The 27680-nt window shown below is 23.7% G+C and overlaps 3 protein-coding genes and 1 long non-coding RNA gene across 12 annotated transcripts in view; 2 read left to right on the plus strand and 2 right to left on the minus strand.

The window, feature by feature from the left end:
• The window catches only part of LOC126896854 (rap1 GTPase-activating protein 1), a 116037-nt gene extending 113002 nt beyond the window's left edge, over nucleotides 1-3035 (plus strand). For all 5 annotated transcript variants that reach the window (XM_050669981.1, XM_050669982.1, XM_050669983.1 and 2 more), the window contains 8 exons: nucleotides 1018-1256; nucleotides 1321-1472; nucleotides 1539-1665; nucleotides 1746-1911; nucleotides 1972-2292; nucleotides 2370-2461; nucleotides 2529-2781; nucleotides 2893-3035. In XM_050669981.1, coding sequence (XP_050525938.1) covers nucleotides 1018-1256; nucleotides 1321-1472; nucleotides 1539-1665; nucleotides 1746-1911; nucleotides 1972-2292; nucleotides 2370-2461; nucleotides 2529-2781; nucleotides 2893-3033 — 1491 coding nt within the window. In that variant the 3' untranslated portion in view covers nucleotides 3034-3035. The remainder of the gene's footprint in view (nucleotides 1-1017; nucleotides 1257-1320; nucleotides 1473-1538; nucleotides 1666-1745; nucleotides 1912-1971; nucleotides 2293-2369; nucleotides 2462-2528; nucleotides 2782-2892) is intronic.
• Nucleotides 3036-9325: 6290 nt separating this feature from the next.
• Nucleotides 9326-12586, minus strand: LOC126910252 (lysosomal acid phosphatase-like). Of its 2 annotated transcripts, none has more exons than XM_050692651.1 (7): nucleotides 12427-12586; nucleotides 11747-11839; nucleotides 11379-11627; nucleotides 10758-10913; nucleotides 10563-10689; nucleotides 9866-10083; nucleotides 9326-9578 (listed from the first exon to the last, which is right to left on the minus strand). In XM_050692651.1, exons 1-7 carry the CDS (start codon nucleotides 12535-12537, stop codon nucleotides 9432-9434), a joined length of 1101 nt encoding a protein of 366 aa, XP_050548608.1. In that variant the 5' UTR covers nucleotides 12538-12586; the 3' UTR covers nucleotides 9326-9431. The 2 variants fall into 2 exon arrangements, with proteins under 2 accessions (XP_050548608.1, XP_050548609.1); XM_050692652.1 differs by lacking the exon at nucleotides 12427-12586 and adding an exon at nucleotides 12350-12376.
• A 3806-nt stretch (nucleotides 12587-16392) lies between these two features.
• Nucleotides 16393-22476, minus strand: LOC126910251 (lysosomal acid phosphatase-like). Of its 2 annotated transcripts, none has more exons than XM_050692649.1 (7): nucleotides 22305-22476; nucleotides 19490-19582; nucleotides 19135-19383; nucleotides 18729-18896; nucleotides 18528-18657; nucleotides 17624-17841; nucleotides 16393-16662 (listed from the first exon to the last, which is right to left on the minus strand). In XM_050692649.1, the coding sequence occupies exons 1-7, from the start codon at nucleotides 22413-22415 to the stop codon at nucleotides 16513-16515; spliced, it is 1119 nt and encodes a 372-aa protein (XP_050548606.1). In that variant the 5' UTR covers nucleotides 22416-22476; the 3' UTR covers nucleotides 16393-16512. The 2 variants fall into 2 exon arrangements, with proteins under 2 accessions (XP_050548606.1, XP_050548607.1); XM_050692650.1 differs by lacking the exon at nucleotides 22305-22476 and adding an exon at nucleotides 20687-20791.
• A 205-nt stretch (nucleotides 22477-22681) lies between these two features.
• LOC126910253 (uncharacterized) lies at nucleotides 22682-27285 on the plus strand. 3 transcript variants are annotated; one of them, XR_007705227.1, is made up of 4 exons: nucleotides 22682-23874; nucleotides 24669-24923; nucleotides 25072-25307; nucleotides 26954-27285. It is a non-coding gene; the product is annotated as an uncharacterized LOC126910253 (long non-coding RNA). The 3 variants fall into 3 exon arrangements; XR_007705228.1 differs by lacking the exon at nucleotides 26954-27285 and having other exon boundaries at nucleotides 22682-23714; nucleotides 23785-23874; nucleotides 25072-25482; XR_007705226.1 differs by lacking the exon at nucleotides 26954-27285 and having other exon boundaries at nucleotides 25072-25482.
• Nucleotides 27286-27680: the final 395 nt, after the last annotated feature.

A 27680-nucleotide genomic window follows, 5' to 3' on the forward strand; every position in this document is an offset into this window, starting at 1 on the left:
TCAAATCAATTCCGTTAATCTCGTCTATAATGGTCCAATTTATGATATGTAATTTCTTTTTTTAATTTAGTTTTTTTAAGTTCATCTACTAAATAAACTCGTTAAAACTATTCCTTAGTTTAAATATCACCCAACCTGATACTTTAACTATCTTCATATTTTCTAACATTATTTACAATATTTTATTTTTCAAATCTTGCTTTTAGGAACGTTTTTCTGAAATTAGCATTACTATTTTTCATCCATTAAGCTGTTTACTCGCTTTTATTTTCCAAATGTAGAAGATAACAATCTCTTCATTTTGGCTTTGGTTGAGCCGCAACACGACTAAGTCGTAGAGAAATTGGCGTCTAGCCCACAAATGGAAACCCGATAAATAACATAATAAACATCATTCGCATCTCTGCACTGGTCTGGATAAAAATAGTCCAGACTATTTGATGACTGTAGAAGACATAATAATAGCTATCATAATAATAATAATGCATCATATATATTTTTTAAAGTGTATAGATTATGCTTGGTAACTCGACGAGCTTAACAATATCTCTAAAAATGTTATTATAATAATAGTGAAGAGAATGTTCTTTTAAAACGATAATCACCAGAAAAAACTACTTTGTAAAATGCAAAAAAATTAAAAGTATAATTTACTTATGTAAGTAATACTGTTACAATTTGTATAATATTTTGTTTGAAATTTCTCGCTCTATTTTTATTTAATTTAAGCGATTAAGTAAATTTTCAAAAAAAAAAATATCACATAGCATCTTTATTTATCTATCTTTCAACTATGTATAAGTAATTACGAAGAAAGCAAAATCTATATTACAACAAAAAAACATTAGATCTCGAGAGTAGTTTTTATCGGTAACTAATATATCATCAAATTATATTTTTTCCACTACATATAGATAAATCTGTTAGTTAACATTACCAAATCTAAATTTATAAGTAGTTAAAAACAACTAGAACTCAGATTTTATTCTTTTAACAAAATATTTTATTTCTTTGCAGCTTTTAAATGACCAACTTACAGTTACCAATTTGTCCCCTGTGTTGAGTTCTAAAGCATCTCAATTAATAGCTGCTTATGATGAACATGTACTTGTATCGAACTTTAAATTTGGTGTCCTTTACCAAAAATATGGTCAAACCAGTGAAGAAGAATTATTTTCCAATCAACATACATCACCCGCATTTGATGAGTTTCTTCAATTACTTGGTCAAAGAATACAATTAAAAGACCACAAAGGGTAACAATACAAGAAATAAAAATTGTATTTGATTATTATTTAATTTTTATTTTTATTCTCATAGATATCGAGGTGGTCTAGATACGCAATTCGGACAAACGGGCGATGAAGCTGTTTATCAAGTGTTTAAAGATCGAGAAATCATATTCCACGTATCTCCATTGCTTCCTTATACTGATAATGATCCTCAACAGCTTCAAAGAAAAAGGCATATTGGTAAGAAATTAAGTAGTAAACGACTTCATGATTTTCAAATTAATAATTTTTTTCATTGTAATCTAGGTAATGATATTGTAGCCATTGTTTTTCAAGAATCTAACACTCCTTTCACCCCAGACATGATAGCTTCACATTTTTTGCATGCTTATATTGTCGTACAAGTGATCGAACCAAACACACCAAACGTTAGGTATGTTATTTTTTTTTTATTTTTTGAACCAACTGCTTAGTGTAGTTTTCAGTATTTCTTACAATATTTTTGGTGATCAGGTACAAAGTAAGTGTAACAGCACGAGATGATGTTCCATTTTTTGGACCAACCTTACCAAATCCAGCCATTTTCCGGCATGGACCCGAATTTAAACAGTTTCTGCTTACAAAATTGGTTAACGCAGAAAACGCGTGCTACAAGGCTCATAAGTTTGCTAAACTAGAGGTATGTGAACTTGTTAAACGATAATTTTATTAGACTAACATATATTTATTTTGATTTTAGTTGAGAACGCGGACTTCGCTGTTACATTCACTTTGCGAGGAATTAAAAGAAAAAACTAAAGACTTCCTCGGGAATATTAGTGATAATAGTGTTTTTGCCGTGGGACCAGAATTGACAAAATCTGGTTCATCTTCATCGTCGTCAGACTATGGAAATGGTTCAATTTCTGGAGCAGGAAGCAGGTTTATTGATACTGTTCGCAAAGCACTTATTGCTAGAGTCAAAACTCAATCTGCTACTAATGCTGAAGCAAATAACAACAACTCTAATACTCTTTCCAAAAAAATGAGCAGTTGTTCCGTTGATGGATCAGTACCAAACGTATGTTAATTTTAAATTATTTGAATTTGTTGTTAAATTATATTTCATTTATAATGTTTAAAATTTATCATGTGTAGTTTGGACGATCATTATCAAAAAGTAGTAAAAAGAGCTCACCATCATCTCCTATATCAAGCCCTGATATACATCCTGTTCAAAGAACATCTAGGTAAATATAGAAACATATTATTTTTTTTTAATAGAACTTTCATTATGATTATTCATTTTTTTTACAGTGGAGCTAGTCGTGTAGCAATGTCAGAGAGTGATTCATCGTCACTTAATAGTGTAGAACTAGATGGTATGGGCATTGCTGGTACAGTGGATAGTGATACTGGACTGGAAAGTATGTCATCGGCTGAAACACCTAGTGGAAAACCTTGTAGTTTATGTTGTGATACACAAAACAGCGATTCGCGCATTGAAGGTCTTAGGCAAGATGTTACAAGGCTTAAGTGCGATAAACTCGAACTACTCCGACAAAATGTCGTAAGTTTAATTTATGTTTTGTATTTGTTAGATGAAATGTAGCATTAAAGTACTATGACAACTACATGAAAAATTTTAAAAAATTTCTATGATTCTAAAACTTTTTTACAGAACTGTCAACATGAAATCAAACGTCTTCGTGAAAAAGAACTGGTACTGCAATCTGAATTAACTTCAGCATCTAAAGAAATACTTAGATTGAGGGAATTACTCAAAAACTATACAACCAATCCAAATGTATCAACAGTTTAAAGGTATTTTAAAATTTATAAAAATTAATATATGTTACAGATGTTAGTTTATCAATTAATATTTTAGTAATAATAAACAAAGATTAAATTTTAAAATCTTGTTTGTTGTTACCTTTGGAATAACAAACAACACAATTCAATTTTCCTATTATAACTTAAAAATTTTATGATGATTTTATGGAGAAATTTTCTTATATATATATATATATATAATATAATATATATATAATTTTATACAATGAGTCTATTTGTATTAGCATTTTTTTATGACTTAATTTTTTATATGTATCTCTACAATTCCTAACTATACATTTGTACATTTCTTCTTGTTTTCATTTCTTATATCCTTCCTACTTGTATGGCATAATTTTACAAAATATATAAATAATATTTGGACTACATTGAACCTTTTTTATTTTTCAGAAAACCAAAATGGTAATATGAATTAAGTGAATAGATACATTTGTGTCATTGAAATGAAATGATTTTGTTATTATTTCTGTTGTTGTACAATACAAGTAACTATTATTACTTTGTTTGTTATTAGTATTGACTATCATGATAACAAATAACTTAAATAAAATTATTAAACTGATTATATTATTAAAATCATTAAACCAAAGTGTTATGACAATGATATCATTATGTATATTATAAAATATTTTAAAAACTATATATATTTATAACATTAAAAATTTTATGTATAAAGTTTTGTTATAGAATAGTACATACTAAAATTAGTATAACAATGGTTTTCAGTACCTAACCATAATTAAAGAACTTTTTTGTATTATTACTATAATTTTTTAGTTTCAATAATTATATATGTATGATATAAAATCATATAAAAATGTAAAGCCTATACCAAAGCACATTCTATATAGATTTAATTTACTTAATGTAACATTAATTCTATGTTGATACTTTTTATATTATTATTAAAAATAATCTATAAAAGTTCTTGGAACAATATTATAAATTTATAATATTTTTAGAGTAAATAAAAAGTGCACAATTTTTACCTATAAGTATTTATTAAAACTCCTTCCTACCCGTATTTAGCGGTTTTGTTTTTATTTTGTAAATAAAATATATTATTGTAAAATACAATTTTTATTTGTAATTTTTATTGATTTATATTTCAATGTTTCTGTATCAGCGAACAGTTGTAAATGTATCAAAGTATGTTTATATGTTTGTGTATAGTTAAATGTTTAAAATTGTTCATATGAATGTCCTTATCTAAGAAATTTAAAAAAAAAAGCACAATATTATAAACAAATTGTACGCTAATATATGAACCTACTGTGCATTAAACACTTTAAATAAAAAATATGTTTTGTATTAAAATAACTAATATAAATATAATAATTGTATATTATTTTAAATTAATTATTTTAAAATGTATATTTAAAATTATCATTGTTAAATTATTTGAGAGTAAAAATTTAAAATTTATACTAATGAAAATTCATTTAAATCATAGTTGTTAAAAAATTAAGTACTATTTATTTTTTTTAAGAACTACACGTATATGTGCAAAAGATATGAGTGAAAAATATAAAGTGATCGTAATTACTATTACTTAAACAGTATTATTTTAAGAAAAAATGAAGTGATTAAGGTTATATTAATAAAACTCGAGTGCATAAATTTAGAATATAATTCGACTTTTTTTACATTGTGAAATATATAGTTCAAATACATATTAAGTATATTTAACTCATTATGATACATAATATAAATAATTTTATTGTTTCTATACAAAAATACTACATAAAATTTTATAGATTCTGAATTATTATTATTTTTTAAACATATTAATAAAATTCATACATATTTAAAAAGTATAATTTTATTTTATAAATAGTAATTGTTTACTTAAAATAGTATTTAAAAAAACCGTTTTTAAAATGTTTCTAAATACAAATAAATACAGACTAACCAAAATTGATGTTAAAAATTAATCTACATTATTTATTATTAAGTGTAATAATATGACTATATAAAAAAAATTTTAATGACAATTAAAAATTACTAGTTTAATAATTATATTCTGTGAATTGTGCATAATTTTAATACATATTTTTTGTATCATATTTAAATATATGTCAATTGAATTTTAATTTTAAGAGTATTCTACTAACACAATTTAAATGTAAACAAATAACCACATATATTGTTCTGTTTCATAGCTCTATAATTTAATTTTGATCTTTCTGTAATGTGTTTTGTTATAGTTATTATTCATGCATTAAATGTTGATTTTTATGTGAAATTTGAAATTACGGTGTAATTTTTTATAAATTTTGTATTTTAGGACACTTATTGTCCAATAAGTGTTGTTCAATAGTCTGATAAGTTTTAAAAATACAAATTGAGTGTCTTATTCTATTTTATAACAGGAAATTTGTCATTTAAAGAATACATTTAATTTAAAATAACATGATCAGTGAAAGGATTATAATGAATTATTATGTATGGATAATTTAATATGCAACTTTTGGTCTATCTTTTTTGTACTTTTCATCATATTCCTTTACCAAGAATAATAATAATGTAATCATTGATCAACTAGTTGACACAAATTTGTATCTTACCATATTATATCACTATTAAAGTATTTAAAAATATTCTAATAAGTTATTCCAAAATCCTTCCATATTTCTGCCATTTGCTTCAAGATTAAACTTATTTTAATTATAATAAATAGAATAGCATTAACTTCTTAAAAAAGTAAATAAATAATATTAGATTTTTTTTTTTAATTTTATATATTTTTTGAATACAGATGATTCTTTAACGCTAGCCACTCAATTTCTTTTAAAATTATAATTTTTTTTGAAAAACTTTTTATTTGGATTTTTTGTTAGTGATATATGTATCTCCATTTATATGTTAAAACTATATAAAATAATTTTTAGGTCATTACCTTATACTACATAAAGGTGTCAACTCTATTTTTTAAATGACATCATATATTATCTAGCTTAAATAATACAGAAACAAAAAAATAACAGATCAGTAACAACTTTTAAACCATTATTTCAGACGTTGTTACCAATTTTATATCTAGACAAGTGGAGGAGTAAGGACGAATATACATTTTTCTTTTTATTCTAATTCTAATCAACCCAATACTTCTAATCTAATATCTTTTAAAAATTGATGTGTAATTTATTTTTCTAAAAATCCCCAAAAAGAATTTAACATTTTCTATAATACCTATTTTAAATCAATTACTCCTAAAAAAATACACTTATGTCTAGACCAAATACCACTATAAAAAGAGCTTCTGTTTTACTCATAAAAGGTCGAATGTCAAATAATATATTTAATGTAACTAGATAAAATTTTATTTAAAACTTATATGTTGAGTTTATAATAAAAAATTTATTATTTTGATGTTAACAGGACCATCTGATTTCTTTCCTAATATAACATCATATTTAATATAATAAAAATTAATCACTTATGGCTAATATTATTTCAAATTAAAATCTTTATTAATTTTTATGCGTTATTAAAACACTAAATTTTCATTAACTAAAATTTAAAAATAAACTACAATAATATATTTCAATGTTTTTGTCAATAATTACTATACCACTATATCAATTAATAAATATTTTACATAAAAAGTTGAAGTAAAAATGATTAGAATAATATTCAAATTTAGTATAATAATGCATACATTATTTCAAAGTAAGTAAAAAATTTATTCGTTTAACAACGTTGGAGATTTATCTCGAATGAAAATGTTAACTTTAAATTCTATGTCAAAAACTGAAAATAAATCAATACATGTTTTTACTAAATATGTTTAAAGAAATATATAACGAATGAAAAAAAGTTAAGTCTTGTTGAACTGTTTTATAAACTTAAAATAGTTTTCTTATTGGTTAAAAAAAAAATTAACATAAAAGTATTAAAAATTTGTATTATCTTTATAATGTATTCAATTTCAGCTTGATGATTTTGTAACTATTAAATTACATATAAAAATAGTCTAAGATTTAATATTTATCAACCATATGTTCTCAATTATAAAATTTAATTATTTACTTCAATAAAAGTTTATTACCCCAGTTTACTCTATGTAGGTCAATTCAGTGGTGTGCTATTCTAAAATAAATTAAATATTTGAAATTGGTTTAATAAAAAGACAACTTTTATGAATACCTAATAATCCATAATAATAACATAATAATACAAATAAGAAAACTCTGGGGTTCATCATTGTACAAAATCATTATGGGTAATTCTCATGATGTTTTTTATCATTAAGTTTTTGCATCCTCTTCTATGTTAATATCACTTGACCATATTTCAAAGTTACTTTCATTACTTTATTTTTCATTTTCTATATCGAGAAATTTTACATATGCTAACTCTTCACAATCTTGTTTTAAACAATCTGGATTTTTTTTCATCCTCAAAAATTGTGTTCAAAATATCGATAATACCAAACACATCAAGGTTATTTAATTGGTTATTCTTATTTTTTTATAAATATAAAATTGTGAAACAAAAATAACATGAACAAATAATGGATAATATTGAAGGATAAAATTAATTTACAGAATTTTTTTAAAATCCTTAATTCATGATTCAATGCATAGACATATGTATTTCGATATTAATTATGAGTGGGATCTGTATGATTTCTTTAGTATATAGTCATAAGCTATACTTTTCTACGATTTACCATGATTTTATGTCAATGGGATGGACTGGACTAAATTTCTTTGCGTAAATACAATACTACCGCTCTTTGATGTTTTATTAAATGCCAAAAATAATTCACCTACTGAAAAAGAGTACTTACAGACATAGCTAACGTATCAAGATAGCTACCTAAAATTGTGACGCCTCAACAGGTATCATGTTTCCATAGACCAACGTATGGTTGGTCTTATAACTACTGCATATAATTTTGAAACCAAAATCTTTTAGATCATTTTGTTTATATAATATTAAACGATTAGACTTTTTCACTTTAGATTTAGACTTTTTAACCACTTTATATACAGAACCCACAAGGTTTGATATCTTAGATATCTTTCGATCCAGAAAATATTATCAGTTACTTTTATTTTTTAATTTTTATAGTTATGGACTACATTAACAGCATATTTTTTATTATTTATTTACTTAATAATTTTTTAAATTTAAAAAATAACCATTTTTTATATTAATATTTATTTAAATTTAGCCAAGTCGATAACAACTTAAGTATCTAATGAGTTATTAGGATTTAATTTATATTCATGAATAAATATAAATATAAGTTTTATTGTAATAAAAAATTATTCTTTAGGGTAGTTTTAAGGTTAATTTTCCGAAGTTTAATGGGAATCTATTATTATTTTTTTACTAACATTATCTTATAATTAAATTTAACGTTGTTCAACATTTAATATTAAATTATGTTAAACGTTAATAGAGTTTGAAAGTATCTTAAGGAGTTTAAATAATTAATACATGTTTTAAATATAACGATTTTTTAAATAACAATTGTTTTCGTTATAAATTGTATAATTTGAAATAATAATTAAAATAATATTTCATATATTTTTGCCCTTTTTTTTTGGCAAATTTTTTTATTTTAAATGTTATAATTATAACATTATTCAAAACATTAACTTGTTCTAATCTGGTCTATAACCAGTTTTGTATTATTACTTTATGAGATATTAGCATTTATAAAAAATAAGAAGCAGGGTTGTGTTTAGTGACACTTTTTTTTTATCATAACGCAGAATTAAAAATTCTTTTTCGTTATCATACTGAGTGATATTCATCATAAATGTTTAAAATATGAAACTTTGTAGATTATCTACTATACTCCTCTTTATTTTAGTAGATGTGTTCAGAACCCAATTTTATTAATTTGAGTCCATCTGCTAAAATATACTAAAATAATTGAACTAAATTAGGATTCTATTTTGTCTTGACATTTTAAGTTAAATATATTGTTATATTGAAAATCGTTTCCAAATGACCACTGTTAAATTTTTCTATACAATAGTGATGAAAAATAACGAAATATTCATTAGTTGGTCACTATTTGTAATTTTATAATTATTCGGTTGTATTGTTATATAAGTAATATATATATATATTTTTTTTTTTAATTTATTAATAAGTTACAATATTTTAATTAATTTTCATTAATTAAGACTAAAAACATAATATTCTGCTGTAAATTGAATAATCAAATAATCCCAATTACTTCTGAGTAACATTGAAGGACATATTGATTATTGCGGCCAAGAAATAAATAAACACTGTTGAATCGATTATTTTATTTTAATGACAATTATTACAATACCAATTTATATTTTTTATACAGTAAACAGTGAACAACACAGAAAGACCAGACTTGCGTTTAAAAATCTAAACATCATTACAATCTTCTTCCCAAGATTTTGTAAGTTTTGAATCAACAAATTTAACAAAACTAGTAACTGTACAAGGTTTTCCACAACTATTTAACGGAAGTTCTACACCTTGATCGTCATTCCAATTTTCAAGATAATATAGCTAAATAATTAAATTTTAAAAAATTATTAAAAATTCAGATAAAATTTGTTAGATATGAAGTTATATTCAAGTTTGAATATGATACTTTTTTTTTTGATTGAGTATCAAGAAAAAACTGAAATATATTTAAAATTAAGTCTTAATTTTTAAAATATTGAGAGATATTTTTAAAAATTTTATAGGAATTGACAGATTTTGTTGATTTTACAAATTTAACATTTTAAACGATTATTACCCTTAATAATTATGAGCTATAATTTATGGCCTTGGAATTATAAATACTTTACCTTAATAACATCCCCTATACTATTATTGAAAGAGTACAAATGAAAATGTAATGAGCCACCAAAACTAGAAATAGGCATCGGATTATCTAAAATAGCAGCTAAAAATCCTAAACTGTAGTCATGGCCAGAGTATAAAAGCATTTTTTTAAGCTCGGTCTTGTTAGAGTTAGCATTTGACTTTTCTTGTATTTTCTGAGTGATTTCTTTCATTAAAGGACCTAAAAATATTTTATTTTATCAATTTTGAAGTTTTAAGTAAACGTTAATTATAAAAATAGTTGTATAAATACTACTAAATTATAATGCGCTTCAATGTTTTACAAACCAAGAACAATTTTGCATAAAATAAAACTATAGTTCAGTAAGTAAGGAAACGTGTTTTTATTTTTTGTAACAATTTTCTTGTTACCTTACTAACTGAACACTCTATATTATAATATATCACAACATTTACATATAAAAAATACTATATGATGTATATCTAAATTTAAATACAGCTGGTAGTTATAATTGTTAAAAACATTATTTCTAATCATATAAATTTGAGTAGTTTATTCATTTTGAATTTGTAACTTAAATCAGTAAATTTAAATAAACTAAATTTTAAACATTTTCCAAATATCCATTTTGTATATTCTTTAATTAAAAATGTTAAATATTTTGATAAGTTAAAAAAAAGTGCGCTGATTACTTTTACCTGTATACATATTCTGAAGTCTTTTATTTACAAACTGTTTATTTTTTTCTATTCTTTCAAAAGATGTATTTATTTGCTCAAATATTTCTGGTGTCAACCATTCTGGTTGTTTTAACCCAGCAGATATCTAAAAATATATTATATTTATTAGGATTTTCTGCAATTTCAAGTTTTTACATTAATTTATATTTTTACTTGACACTTCAATAAATCATATAAAGGAAATAAATCTTCAGATTTAATTAGTTGACCGCATTTTTCTGAAAGATATGGAAGCATTTCATTTAACTTAGTATCATTAAATATTTGGGCATCTTTTTGAACACCATTGAATGCTGGACAATTAGCTAACTATCAAAAATATTATATACAATTATATTAAATAGCTCTTTAAAAATTAAATAATTAAGGTTTATGTCTTTTTATTAATTGTGTTTATATTCAGTCGATATAAGCATATAATTCTGTGGCTCATGTACGTCAAAAAAATGCATTTTTGTAATTTTTTAAAATTATAATTTATACATAAAAATGTGTTTTTTATCATAAGCAGAAAAATGATGAATTAATTTAATAAAAAAAAAATATGATTTTTGCACTTAAATATCTAAAATACAAAAATTTTAATTTGGTTTTGATTCCCTGAAAAACTGCTACTAATGACTTGTCTGGCATTGAAAAATAACCAATGATATTTTATTTATTATAACATTTGTAAAAAAAGATTGAATAAGAAATAAATGTTATAAAAAATATTTTATATATGGAAAATAAAATCATAAACATTGGTCATTATAGTATACTCTAGATACAAACTTTTCCGTCACTGTGATCCGGTGATCCTCCATACACAGGTATAGGTGTCCACACGGTCTCATTTTCTGACCATTTCAAGTAGCTCGTTGGCGGATAAAGACCTGCTAAAACCATTGCAGCTGTCATGTGAGTTCTTGCAACCGTCGTTGTTTTTGTATAAATTTCACTATCCAAGTATAATTTACTTAAAAAACCATCATATAATTTCCTTAATATTTGGCCTTTTTTATACATGTGTTGCTTACCAATCTACAAAATTAGTGAAAATTTTACAAAAAAATTTTACCAAATATTATCATAATAGTAAAATAATATTCCATAGTGTCTAAATGCTAGATAATTTTTGCGAAAAAAAATATTATTGTTACTTTTGTCAATTGGAATGGACCTTCAGGGAAAGCGTCTTTATGTGGGTTTGTCTTGTAATCGAAAAATGGTGCTCTGTCGCCATGTCTGAAAATCTATGGGAAGTCAATCTTATATTACTTTAAAAAATTATTTCTACCAAAAAAACATTAATTTTATAAATCAAAGAGGTCTAAAAAATCAAACCTAATACAAAATACCCATTTGATATATATTTCATTTGTATAAATTTTCATTAATGTACATAATTATAATATTTGAATCAATACTAAATTGAAATTTGCATAGATATTATTCGAAATACTTTTCAATTTAATTATTTCACATATAAAATTGAAATAATATTCCATAATACTGTAAAATTATAATGTGAAACATTTCAAAATACCCGATTTAAGTTATGAACAAAAATTATTAATTTAATACAATTCATTATAATATTAATATTAATGTATTTGTTTGTACAGAATACGTATTATAATTTAAAGAAACTTTTTTAGAATTTGTATTCAGGATAATTTATATTTCATAAACTGCTTGTTTTATAAAAAAATGAAAAAATAAGATATTTCATGAGGATAATATATATATATATATATATTTACTTGTAAATCCATTTATAATAGTGGATGCCATATCATTTTTTTTTTTTATTTAAGTTATAGTATACTCAAAAACTTACTACAATGGAAAATTTCAATGTAGAGTCAGCTGGTAATAATTGTCCATTAGTTATTTTCATAATATTGAATAAGTATAATAAAAATAACGAAATGGTATACGTTAAATTCATCACAACTATGAAGAACGTGAAATGAATACAACAAATGTTTCTTTAGAGAGGTTTTTAAACACAAATGTGAATTATAAAAATGATTTCCTTAAATACTAAAAAATTGTGTGTAATCTGAAAAATTTTATCTGTAATAATGACCAATATTCAATGTTTATAGTTCATTTTCTTAATATTGTTGACAAATTTGTTCAAAAATGAACTAGTTATTTAATCAAGGATAAGTATATGAAATCTCCAAGATAAAATTTTTACTAAGTTAAATAAATTTAAAAGTTCATTTTTTTCAAGTACAATTTTATTACCCATGCAATGCATTTTACAAATAAGGATAAAAAATAATATTTAAAAATTAGAATTCATTGCATTATTTTTATATATTTTTGTTTAATTATAAAAATAGTTGTCAATAAAAATAAAAAGTAAAATGGAAAATTTTGGTTTCATAACTAAAGAATATAATTTATCCCCAACATGAACACTCATTGCCGAATATTTTAATCTTCCCTCACTTGCTGATCGCCGAAAGGCCCTAGGTACTAAATTCTTAAAAAATTTGCTTGATGGTAGAGTTGACTCTCCACATCTTTTAGCGCTAATTAATTTTAAAGTTCCCCAGAGAAAATCCAGAAATCATGCTTCCTTCTTCATACCTATCTGTTCTTCTAATTATATTTATAATAAGCCAATTAATCGTTCATTGAAAAATGCCAATGAAGACACCTCTTTCAATTTCAATTAAACGTTTATTTTATATACTTTTGTTTAAATGTTTGTTATTTATATTATTTATGTTTATATAATGTTTATTATTTTTATATTACTGTTTTTCTTTTTTTTGTTTGTTTGTTTTGTTTTTGTTTCATTTTATGTAACTATATTTTTGTATAATAAGGGTCAATCCCGTTGAATAAATAGATAAATAAATCTTTTGGAGTTCTGCTAGTTTGATGATATAAATAGTCAATAAACTGTTATTGATTATAAATTGATGATTTAGAAAATTCTGTTGACAAATTGGTATTGACCTACACGTTTTTCAAACTAGTAATGCTTGAGATTATATTTAAATGATTCGTTTTATTTAATGTGCGATAAATGATAATATTATATTAAACTGAAATTTTCCTATTGCAGAATTATCGATAACTTAAAATTTGGTATATGTAAATAAGGATTATTATTATTTTAATAGATGTTGAGATTTTGAGTATATAATGTGCAGTAAAATTTCTTTTCATTATAAAATCAAGTAAATAACTATTTAGAATTTATTGATTTAATTTACTGTTTATCAAATTATATTTATCATTTTATTTACCTAACCAAAAGTATGAACATTTTTTTTTTATATGACTAAATAAATAGTATATTACGGGTTTTAACAAAAGTATTTTTATACTGTAACACAAAATATAGTTAATTAATTATCATATAGATTAATATCTTAGATTGACTTGGGACTATTATTTAATATCATTCAATTATTTTTATCAAAAAATTTGGTATAAATTATGATTATATTTTTAATTATTAATTATATATTATTGGCACCCTGATTATGTCTAATGTATATATTAATAAACAGTGACATTAAAATAAAACATAAAATATAGTGGATAATTTATGTAACATTAAAAATTTGATTTCTCTTAATTCTTTTTTGCATTTTTTACTTACATATCATGAAGAGTTCTTAGACGCATCCATTATATACATTAGAAAGTTATTCACTATACATTTAATTGTTGCAACCTATACGTATGTGTGTATACAGTGGCCTGTTTACATAAGAGGTTATTTAGGATACTCACCACATTTCGAAAAATGCGCCCCCTTTTAGGGGAATCATGGACTTCATAAAAGTTGGATAAAAATGTATGCAATATTATTTATAATTTATGCTCTTAAGTTAATGTGAGAAAACGTAAAAAAAAGGTACATTAATATAATAGAAGATATGTATGATGACACTTGTACCAGGGTAAAAAGTGTGGGTTAAGTAACAGAAGATTTTAGGGTAAGAGTAAGAATGCCCCAAAGTTCGTTAATAAGCGAGAAAGTATAACGATATATATATATGTAAGATATAATGATAAATATATTAACTCTACGTATATATAATGTAGAAATTTATAATATACATTGTTTTTAAACATATTCGAGTAATGTACATAATCCTATTTTATTTTCTACAAATTCACAAATACTAAAAAATTCCTTTACAAACCAATACGAGTACAATTTTAATTAATAAAACTGACGTAAATTAATTGAAATCTTAATTAACAAAAACATGTAAAATGCAAAACTATGCGGATTTATTATGCATGTTTATCAAACATTTTAATGACATATAACGTTAAAATATATTGACTTTGGCTACTTTAATTTCTTAAAAAAAATATGTATATATATATACATACATAGTTATCTATTATAGTAAGTTTAGCTTGGTTACTTTTTGGGTTATGCAATACAGATGTCATTGAAAAATTTAGTTCATTTTTCAGCTCTTAAATTAGATCAGTTCAACTTGATACCCTACAAACAAACCAAAATCTGAAGAGGAAAGATTACACCTTTTAATTGAATAGTTACAACAGTGGTTCCATAAGTTAGTAAAGCCTCGTTTGTAAAATGTCATTAATATCGCGTTCTAACTTCCGTTGATAATAATATTATGGCTTAACGTCTGTGTTATAATTAAGCTCATATCCACTAAAAGTTTCATTTTTTGGGCTCAAAACTAGATGATGAGCATAAGACTTGCTTGCGTTCCATATATGTCATAATAGATATTTGGCCAACCGTACTCGTATTTTAGTGTTTTTCATCATTACAGTTTTTAGAATTTTCGTCTGATTCTATGTTCGTTGTATGTTTAAAGCAATCTGCAATGCTATGATTTAATTAAAGACATATTTCAACTTGGTATTTCATATAACAATATCGTGTAACTAAATTATACATAAAATTTCTAATTTCTTTTACTCGTGCAGTAAATGATAATACGAAATACGAAATACATCATAAAATACGAGTAAAACAAGTTATAAATAAAATTTAATATATCACGTATATTTACTGGAAAGGGTGANATTCTATGTTCGTTGTATGTTTAAAGCAATCTGCAATGCTATGATTTAATTAAAGACATATTTCAACTTGGTATTTCATAAAACAATATCGTGTAACTAAATTATACATAAAATTTCTAATTTCTTTTACTCGTGCAGTAAATGATAATACGAAATACATCATAAAATACGAGTAAAACAAGTTATAAATAAAATTTAATATATCACGTATATTTACTGGAAAGGGTGAATATATTATAGGAAAATATTTAGAATTACTACATATAGAAGGTTCTTAAATTGTATTAAATTTAGTTACTTTGTGTTATACTAATTTAAGATATATTTTGTATTTTTTTGAAATTCAATAATACATTTACTATAATTTTTGTTTTCCTTTTTAGCCTTAAACATTGTAACTCTTAGACCATGTCCATTACTTAAATCTATATGTATTCAAATAATATTTCTAAAACAATATGTTTTCTGTGTAGGAAACGCATACGTATAATATATTTTTGGAGATGATTAAATTATCCAACATTTATTTAAAATATTTACCTTATCTATTATTTAAGTATTATACTTAAAAGTATTAACATTTAAAAAGATACCATGCTTTGGATGAACTTGAAATTTACTGCAATAATAAGGATTTTTTTACGTGTAATTCAAATTCAAATTAAATTTGAAGTTCGACAAGTGATGTTTACTGTGCACTGTTAAAATTTACTATTAACGATTAGATTTTTATAAAAATATTTTAAAACCTGCATTAAAGATAATAAAATATTTTTATTGACTTTTCTATATAGATTTGAGTAATAATATTGACAATAAATATTTTCTAATAAATTTTTCCAACTTATAGATAACTAATCTTGCATTTAGAGTGTTATTTTACATCATTACAGTCTTCTTCCCAGGTTTTCGGTAATTTTGAATCAATCAATTTTACAAAATTAGCAACTGTGCAAGGGTTTCCGCAAATTTTTAAGGGTAGCTGAATTCCCTGATCTTCATTCCAATTTTCAAAATAAAATACCTAAATTAATAGTAAATTTTTTTTGTAAATCCATTATTGAAAAACTTGTAGTTGTTGTTCAAAAAGGAACTAAATGATAGTATTCATATTATTTGAATGAACAACTTAAAGTTTAAAAACTAAAAAAATCGGTATCCATGTATTTAACTATTGAACTTTTTATCTAATTAAAAATGTATACACATTAATCTTTTTTCAAATCTTTGTAGAATTTTAAGAAAAAAGTATACATTGTGATTTATAAGGTATACTACTCACAATTTTTTGTTAAATATTTATTTTATCATAAAAATGTATGGATTGAAGTGTCATTAATTTTTATATACTATTATAGACATGATGTCTATTGTAAAAAAAAATTATTCTTAAGTGTAAATTTTAGGAATCACTTTTTAAAATTAAATGGGAACCTATTATTTATTATTATTATATTTACTATTAAATTAGAATGGTCAAAATAAAATTTTGTCAGGTCGATAATCAGTTTTAAAAATTCTTCTACGTTACGCCCCCGCTCGCCTACAACTTAAAATTATAACAATATATAAATTAATAGTACAATATTAATTTTCGACTAGTTAAACTTTTATCTAGACCATTCTTCATTTAATAGTAAAAATATAATAATGGGTTTCCATTTAATTTTCGATAATTATCCCAATAATCACCCTTAGGAGTATTTTTTTCTTACAATAACCTTGATATTTACAATAGTTTATAAAAATGAATTAAATTTTAATCTATATATTTTTATAATAAAATAAATTTTTAACAAAATATTAGTATACTTTATAAATCACACTGTAGGCACAACGTAAAAAGCTAAATCTGTTTGGCGTTTTATAATATTAATTTAAATAAGTTATTTATTCACTTTAATTTATTATGTTGACTAGGTTATAAGTTGTGTTTATAACTATAACTGTTTAATTAATAATGTGAAATAAATAAGTAATTTTACCTTGACAACATCTCCTACACTTCCTTTAGAATAGTGTAAATGAAAATGTAATGACCCACCAAAACTCTTGATAGGCATCATGTTATCTAGAACTGAAGCTGAAAATCCTAAACTATAGTCATGGCCCGAATACAAAAGCATTTTCCTATTTTCAGTACTGTTGTCATTAGCATTCGACTTTTCTTGGATTTTTTTAGCAATTTCTTTCAATAATGGACCTAATATCAATTATTTTGTTCTTTTTATTCAAAAATGACTCGCAATTAATATGGCTAAATTATTTTAATATTATATATTTATCGTTTAGGAAAAAATTGATATAATCTTAAATTAATTTTGATTGGTATGAAATTTTTCAATAACTTGAGGATCATTCATGGTATACTCACAAAATAAGAATACTGTTAATAACACTGTGAATAATGTTAAGAACGACGTAATGAATGTGTAGAAATTATTTATTCTGTTTAGAAGAAAAAATACGGAGTGAAATGAAGTGCTATATTTGACGAAGATTTTAGGAAAGCCCCACACTTTGATATAAGTTCAGAGCCTCCACAATGTGATGTCCACATTAATAAATCCAGTCATATATACAAGAAATATTACCTGTTTATAAATAATAGTAAAAACTGTTGATCTGTTTTGACTATAAATTATATTATTGCTTCTACTATAGACTAGTTACTAGTCTATTTATTTTAATATTATTACTTTTAATTCTATAAATATTAATTATACTAAATGATTGTATTTAATTTACCAACTACAGTTAAAAACTTGACAAACTAGCTTAACTTATCTAAGATGACACCGAATAATAAGTATATTCAATGTATTCTTTTAATAATAAAAATCATCTTTTTTTATAAATATATAGAAAGCAAAACATTGAAAAATTTACCGGCATACATATTTTGAAGTCTTTTGTTTCCAAATGTATATTGAATTACATCTTTTCTTTCGTAAAATTCTTCTATTTTCTTAAATTGTCCCCATGTCATCCATTCTGGTAATTCTAACTTGGCAGCTGTCTTTAAAAAAATGATATATTATGATTTTTTCTTTAGAATCCAAGTTAATATTTTAATTGCTATTTGTATACTTGACATTTTAGTAAATCATATAAAAGATATAAATTATTGTAATCAATAGTTTGATTGCATTTTTCTGAAAAATATGGAAGCATTTTATCTATCGCATCGTCAGTACAGCTTTGGGCGCCTTCTCGAGCCTCTTTTTGGACTGAATCAAAAGCAGGACAATCGTCCATCTAGCATCAAAAAAATTCAATTTTTAATTATTCCTTAAAAATATTATAAAAATTAAAGTGTAATACATTTTTATACTATTTCATCAATTTTTAATTTTAATTTGATATTTACGCTATATTTCAAGTAAATGATTGAGAAATTTAATTTCCGTATTTATAAAAATATGACATATTTTGAAATAAGCAACGTTTTGAGTACAAAAATATTTACTATCTATTATATACTTAAGGTACTAACTTTTCCGTCACCACGATCCGGTGATCCTCCATACACAGGTATAGGTGTCCACACGGTCTCATTTTCTGACCATTTCAAGTAGCTCGTTGGCGGATAAAGTCCTGCTAAAACCATTGCAGCTGTCATGTGAGTTCTTGCAACCGTCGTTGTTTTTGTATAAATTTCACTATCCAAGTATAATTTACATAAGAAACCATCATATAATTTCCTTAATATTTGCCCTTTTTTATACATGTGTTGCTTTCCAATCTACAAAATTAGTGAACATTTTACCAAATATTATCATTATAGTAAAATAATATTCCATAGTGTCTAAATGCTAGATAATTTTTGCGAAAAAAAATATTATTGTTACTTTTGTCAATTGGAATGGACCTTCAGGGAAAGCGTCTTTATGTGGGTTTGTCTTGTAATCAAAAAATGGTGCTCTGTCTCCATGCCGAAAAATCTGTAATATAAAAATAACTAATTTCTTTTTATTTCAAATAAATTTGATTATTATCGAAGTTATTTAAAATAAAGAAAAATAAAAAGTACTTCTTATATAATGATATGATTAATATCAAGTTTGTAGTAAAAAAAAAAATACTTCTAAGAGTAGTATTATCTCTTTTTCCTAATGAGCAAATTTATTGTATGCTTAGATTACTTAAAAAAAAAAATAAACAAAGATTTCAATTAATTAAATATATATTTAATAATTCGTTTTAACTTATGTATATAGACTAATAAATTGTTTATCTTTTTAGCTCATTCTATACTTTAGAATTTTCATATTTATTAGATTCTGTGATATAATATTTTTTTATTCCACTGACATTTGAAGCGCTTGTAAAATCTGCGCAAAATAAATGCTGGCATCTAGTTAAAGGAAACCTTTGAAATCCTCTAGTACCGTAACACAAGCCTCATAACATTCAACGATTTATTTTATTGATAAATATTCGAGAATTAAATAATTTTCTCTGACTTTGTTTAGTTTATATACAATTATTTTCTAATTATTAAATACAAATAGTTGTAGTTTAAGTCGTAAAATATAAGAATTTGAAAATAATGAAAACTTTTATATAATGTTTTCTTAAATTGACAAAAAAGAAAAAATTTAACTCATTAATTCTTAATCGATTATTTAAGGTTTTATTCAGAGATACGATCATGTGTAAAAATATATTGATTGTACGACAAAGTAATCTCGGCCGTTAAATAAAAAATGTTATGTATAACGACATTTAGTGAACGCCTGTACATGTATTACATAGACTTCAACATACAAGTCGTTGACCAACGTGAAATTGAAGGGGTAGTTCCAATGGCTAATGTGTGTATCGAAGTGCACATAATGATGGGGAGACATTGTGCTACGCCATTGAATTAACTGTTAGTCGCACAACATTTCACCACATGATCGTTGGCGAAAGACACCGGAACAGTACTGCGCTATGCCAACGACAAAGGTGATCGTAAAAATTGTATATACCTTCTGAATTCCTGGTACTGTTATTCCAACTTTTTTTCTAATTCACCGGGTCTTGGACATAAAATTGCTCACCGTTATTGTTTCCTCCTGAATCCCTAGTACCATTTCAGGATTTTACTCCATCAATGCTCGTCATTGCCTCACTTTCACGAAATCTTGACAGTTAAGTTACCTATACGGAACGCCTGAATTTCAAAGTATTCGTTCAAACTAAATACGGAAAGCGAAGTGTATCATAATGTTTTACGTGACTAAAATGTACATTTGTAACAAATTTTATTACTATTTGAATGTTGTTATATAAAAAGCATACGTTTTCCCAGTTAATTTTAATGGTATAAACAAATTTTTTGTGAGTGACCTTTTTAGTGTTGAGCAACAAAGTTTAATTACTATATTTAAATCCGTACTACAAGAAAGTTAAATATGTTTTTTTGTAAGTCAGCTATATTTTAGCTTCAATGCGAAGCTGAGAAATTATTAATTTTATATAAGATTCCTTACTGTTCCCTAAGCATTAAACTAAGGCCTAGAATCTGAACCAACTCTATACATAGTAATATTCAAATGAATTCTGCGTCAAAAACCACATAAATCCGCATATAAAATTCTTCATGATTAATAAATTGAAAATTTCATGTAAACAAAAAAATAATTGTAATATTGTTTTATTTTTCCCAAGAAATTAAAAGGTTCTCAACAAGTATCAATATTTGCTTATCTAACAACGAATAATAAAAATAATAATTAATAATTATTTTAACAAAAAGTGATTATTTAATAAATATATCATTGTTATAAATGTTGACCGCACATACATTAATAATACATTTTTCTATCTTGCGATTTTTGAACATTTAATTTTGGCTAAAATTAGTATGTTAGAAAAATAGAATATGAGGCAAGGACATAATTTTTAGGTTTCTATTAAATTTTTTTGGAAAGGAGAAAAAAATACCCTAAGCCATATCGTGAAACAGTATTTATAAAAAAAAAATTAATTTGAAGTAAACAAAAATTTCACCAAATATTTTAACATAATCAGCTAATAGTTTAATAGCCAACGTATTTACGTTTTACATAATGCAATAACAATATATTACAATTTATTTATTTTTATGAATTTCCCTAATTGTATCCTTGACTAGAAATTAAAATTGTTTAAGTTAATATATTTCAAAACAAACATTGACAGATTTAGGCATTTTTGGCGTAACACAGACAATTTCTTAGAACCCAAAAACCAATAAAAGTTTTTTTTTTTTTACTTATGCCGTATTAAATGACCAATTCAATAATTTTAGCTCTTCATGAGTATAAATCTTTATATCTTTATTACTTTAATCTTTATTTATATGATTTTAGGAAAATTGTAATTAAAACAATGAATTTTTAACTTTTTAATCTAAAAATTTTTCTTCGTTAATAGTTTATATCAACAGTCTCTACTAGGATATAAAAAAGGACTCGATATAAATTTTGAAATTTTATCTCAAACTACATTATAAGGAATTAATGTGTATATCTTATATACCTTCTAATAAATTTAGTTCGACTGCAATCCGCGTAATAGATATCACTGGTTTAAATACATTTTAATTTTCAAAGTAAATATATGGAAGACATTCAAAATTTTAAATTTAAATCATTATATGATCTTTTTCAATTTTATACAAAAAAATTTACTTACAACAACTGCAAATTTTAAAGTAGAATCAGCTTGCAATAAGTGTCCATTTGTCATTAATATTACACCGATAAGGTATAAAAAACATAACGAAATGTTATATTTTAAATTCATAGCGAATAAAAATTTTATTTGAGAACTTTATGTACACTTATACGAACTATTAAAATAATTCGTGATTCTAAAAATTAGTTGTGTAATATGAAATAATCTTATCAGTTAAAAACAAATTAAATAACCTACAAAGTTCATACATCAATTTGTTTTGATTTTTTATATATAATTATATAATAAAAGGTTTTTAATTTTATACTGTAGCAAAAAAGATCTTAAAACCTTTAACTCGATAATTGATTTCAATGTTTACATCGCAACAAATTCCAAAAAAATAGTTTCACTACCACTTTTTTTGAGAGATTATCATGAAGTATATCTGTATTCATTAGAGAATATCACAGAAATTTAAATTACTCTCTTGTAAATTTAATATTAATTTTTTGTCGTCAAATACATACAAGTTCATTTAAAGTTTTTTTCATATAATAATAAAATTGATTTTTTATTTACGTCAGTAACTGCAGGCTAATATGGACGAATAAACCTCAACATAAGTGTTTTGAGTGAAAAACTTTTAAAATTATCAAGTTTTTATTATATTTTAGAGAGCACTGGTAAAAATAACACAATCTTCAATATATCTCAAGTAATTTTGTTATACTCTCTTGTATATTATTTCAAAAATGGATTAAAATATCCGCTTCAGTTGTACTACTGCAAGTACAATGATAACATATAAAATGTAATTTTCGATAAGAATAATCTTAATATACTTGATGTAATTATTCCAAATAAAACCGCGTTAAATCATTTTAAATTATTTACAATAGGAACAAATAATAAATAGTTAATACCTAATATTAGACTATGTCAATATGACTATATAGTATTTACTCATAAATTCAATCAGATGCGTTACTAACATTTTAAACCATGGTACATTTTTACTTTATAAATATCTGATATCCGATGAGCAAATACATTATTACTATTCGATGCTCGGTTGTACATATATTTAATACTAGAATCATATCTAATGTAGTATACTTTTTTTCTAAAATAATGTACTTTTTTTTTCTTTTAACCGAAAGTTCACTGATGAGTCAACTACAGTTGAACTGGTATATACTAAGGAGATAGTCAGTGTAGTGGTTTCCCGTTATCTTCAGTACTAGATAGAGCTTGAAACGTTTTTATAATGTTATGATTATAACGTAAGAACTACTAAAAAATTATTGGAATCGTAAAACCTAAATAAAAAATTTTGTTTGGAAACAATTCTCTTTACTGTTGTAAAGACTCGCGTATGGTCACCCATCCGTGAACCTATAGAGACAGGCTTGACTTGATAATAGAGTTAGTGTATCCACTGTATCACACCATAACCATTGTTTTTGAAAATTATATTATTGTAGAGTATTTTTAGGTATGGAAAACGTTGTTAACATTAATAACCATAAAAAAGAAAACGATAAAAAATTGATGACAAAAAAGATAAAAAAACGCTATCATAAAAGTAAACGAAATTTAACATTTAAGTAATTGAATAGAAAGTAATTCATTTATTATTTATTTTGTGAAAAATATAATTTTATTACAGATGAGATAAGAGCTTATATTGTACTTAAAGAAAAAATATCTAGCTTTGTTATAGGAATCTATGATTTAAATTTTTTTTTATCATTATCGAGTTAATTATTATAATATTGAAAAGATTATATAGAAATATTATTGTTCATTGTTTTTTTTAGTTTTAAATTATTTACTATACAAGTCTAATGCTTGTTTTTCTAAATCTTATAATAATGATCCTGTTAGAAACTTTTAACTCTTATATTTTTATAAATTTTTTTTAATAATATGACTTTTTTCAAGTTTATACTATCCCAAAATCTACATATTAGTTACAATAGGCTGTAGTTACATTATTGTAATTTTTAGAAAGAAAAAAAGCGATTATTATTACATATGCAATTAATTAACAATTTCATTATACATACACTGTGTCGTTTATTCACGAATTGCAGGAAAAATAAGCGTTTTATCACAATAATTATTATTTACGAAATCAACTGCAAGCATAATATTATTGTAACTCAAAAATGAATAAAAATAAAAAAAGAATTTGGCTGAGGGTTAGAGTAAGAATGAGAGTTACTTTTGATTCGGGGTGTGATTCGAGGGTTATAAAATAACAGTATAAATATACTTAAGGATTTAAAAATCTTACCTGATAATATTTCTTCAGTTGTTATAATAATTTCAGTGATAATATTAATAAAATGATAAATAAAGTAACACAAATTCAAGTTTTAGTTCACAAATCAAGCACGTAAGAACTTCGACAATGATGATTGCAATATCCATGTAACGATATCTAAATCAAGTAATGAACAGGCAATTTACTCCTGTAAAATTTCACTAGTAAATAAACTACTATAGCAATATAGAAACGGATTTGTTCATTTACTCTCCCCTCAAAATCCTTGTATATAATAGATTTATATTGTTATGTACTTCGTTAGTTATGATGATTTTAAGATTTAGACTGAAAGAAAAGCGCAGGTAATTTTATTTTATCCAGGAACCCTTATTTCTAGTTTGATGATATTTTTGAAAAAATTATCAAATAATTTTTTAATATTATGTTTTATTAAATTTTATTAATTTATTATTTAATATTAATAATGTTTTAATTTTTTGTTTTCATCAGATCAACCGATGGGGTTTAAATATTTGGATTTAAAATATTTAGAAAATCCTTAAGATTAAAATCAAGTCATAAAAAAACAGTATTCACAGAAAACAAAATCATCAAATTATAAAAACAACAGAATCAGCAAGTTATAATAACAGTATGAGTGGGGTCAGTTATTATATAAAGATAACATAAATTAGAAACTGAGATTGACATTTTGACAGACTTTTTACATCTATCTTTTTACAGATGTAAGTGCGTCATTTGAATTGTGTTTTATTTTTTTATTTTTCATGTCTTTAATACTTTTAGCATTTTCGGTCATTAATTATACTTTATAATTACCATTTACATTTTAAATTTTATGGTACCAAATTTAAAAATATACATTACATTTATTCATCCAGTTTGATCTCTTTGATAAATTGCAGTAGTGTTATGACTGTCTTTGGGTTCGATCCTAATGATTCGTGTAGATGATTTTATTATTTTCTTTATAATGTATACAATTATTTGTAACTATTTTAAAGACATCTTATTTTTATCTTTTTAATTTCATTCCAATATTTTTATTAATTTTATGTGTGTGTCATAGTGCTGGTCCTTTAACAGTCTTTATATTTTGTATAAAAGCTAGCTATTCTATGGACTGAACCGTTCGTCAGTTAGTAAAGAGAAAAAGTATTTAAAGTAATTAAGCTCCGTGTTTTGACGTCGACAGGATTGTCAATTTGTGTGTATGTGTATTCGTGTCGATGGCTAGGCCAACACGACATAAGACAAATTTATATTCATCTTTAATTTGGTTTTCATGATATTAAAAGCAACAATAAACTAGGCTATAAATTATTATCGGTATTTATTTTTGCTATCGTAAGTAAAAGATATGACAAAAAGAATTGTCAATAAAAACTCGTATTTGTTTTTCTTTCTTGATTATTTCGTTTACAATACTTTAATATTTTCAATAGTTCCGGAAAATATAAGTGTCTTATTGTTAACGATCATTAAATATGTATCGGCATATTTGTATTTTCGGTATACAAAAAAACAGAGTCGGAAAAGGTTTTTTTGTTTTCGTTAATATCTATAATAAAAATTATTATAACGACACTTAATATCACTATTGTTTACTTTACCAATGTTGATCGTTATTATAAGATTCAGAAACACTAATATCACACATGTAAAGTTAATAATTAAAAAAAATTATAATAATAACTATCAATAATATTTATAGTATATACCTAAGGTATTTATATTTAAACAAACTGATTTGATTCGTTCATTTTTCAAAAAGTTATAACAGTTTTAAGAAAAAAAAGTTTTAAAAATGTTGAAATTTATCAATTTTAAAAATTGTCATTTTTTGCGGCATTTTCACCATTTACGCGGAACGAAGGAAAATTTTTCAATTTTTAAGAGGTAATGTCTTCAACAAGATACAATTTGTGATCTGTTGACGTATAGCTGAAAGAATCAGTCTAGTGAGAGCTGACAAGTGGCCGACACAAAAAAAAAAATAAATAAACACATCATTGTAAAATTAATATTTTCTCAACTTCACATCGAAGCTAATATACAGGACTTTATTTTTGAAATAAGACAGTACAAACTATTTTCTTAAAATTAATTTTGATACGTGCAATTTAAACATTGTAATTTAATTATTCAATTATTTAATTATTTTGCTTTTTGATGTTTTAAATACTTAATTTAAATATAAATCTAACCAGGTTTTTATTTTAAATGTACATATTTATTTTTTAATTTCTTGTTGAAACCTCAACTCTGAATAAACCAATTTTGTTCGAAAGTACGTTACAACATTCAGTTATTTATTTTAAATAAGTGTTCTGATTGATAAGATTTGCATAACTAATCTTTTTACTTTCAGATCAGATGGCATTAAAGTAAATTATTTATTACGTTCTCTATAAACAAATTATGCTGTTAAAAAGAGTGCCGGGATTATTTTTTCTTTAATTTACAATCTTACAATTTTTAATAATGTGTCAAAAATAACTTATAAGTATCACTTAATACCACTACTTAGTTGTAATATAAAACGTGCTTCTTTTACTTTATATAAAAGCGTAACACTCTCCTACGGGAGCCATATATTTGTAAATGGAGTCCAATCATAAAAGTTAATTACCATAATATTATAATATATCATATAAAATTAATAGAATTCATTTTTTCGTATTTCTAAAGAAAAATGTTGAAATAAATGACACATTGAATGTAATAAAGTTTTTGACTTCTTTTTTACTATACGTTAGAATAAATATTATTATAATACATTTTTTTAATTTATACTGCACTAATGCTAAAAATAAATAAGCACATTTTTCATTTTTAAAATAAATATTCTTTAATTTTTAGTTAAACAAGTAATTCTTGTGTAGTGGATCTCTGTGTCTATACTTCGTACAAGATTTTAAATTATACAATTAAAAAGTAAAAAAGTGATGTAAAAAGTCTCAGACTATAAAAATATTTTTTGTAAAAATTATTTTTATACTTAAAATATGTGATAAAATTAATTATATTTAGTTTAATTATAACAATAATAATTATAGTTTAATGAAAAAAAATTATTTGAATAATAATTTTTATAG

Source organism: Daktulosphaira vitifoliae, unplaced genomic scaffold, assembly GCF_025091365.1.
Source record: "Daktulosphaira vitifoliae isolate Bord-2020 unplaced genomic scaffold, ASM2509136v1 Scaffold_1, whole genome shotgun sequence".
In the NCBI taxonomy this organism is placed as follows: Eukaryota; Metazoa; Arthropoda; class Insecta; order Hemiptera; family Phylloxeridae; genus Daktulosphaira; species Daktulosphaira vitifoliae.

Excerpts from the sequence above, each read along its gene's own strand:
- LOC126910252 (XM_050692651.1), bottom strand. The coding sequence starts at position 12,537 with ATGAATTTAACGTATACCATTTCGTTATTTTTATTATACTTATTCAAT. Across the intron at positions 10,690-10,757 it reads ATGATTTATTGAAGTGTCAA|ATATCTGCTGGGTTAAAACA; the intron begins GTAAAAATATAA and ends ATATATTTTTAG. Across the intron at positions 10,084-10,562 it reads ACTTCAGAATATGTATACAG|GTCCTTTAATGAAAGAAATC; the intron begins GTAAAAGTAATC and ends AAATATTTTTAG.
- LOC126910251 (XM_050692649.1), bottom strand. The coding sequence starts at position 22,415 with ATGAATTTAAAATATAACATTTCGTTATGTTTTTTATACCTTATCGGT. Across the intron at positions 19,384-19,489 it reads GTCCATTCCAATTGACAAAA|ATTGGAAAGCAACACATGTA; the intron begins GTAACAATAATA and ends CTAATTTTGTAG. Across the intron at positions 18,897-19,134 it reads CGGATCGTGGTGACGGAAAA|ATGGACGATTGTCCTGCTTT; the intron begins GTTAGTACCTTA and ends TTTTGATGCTAG.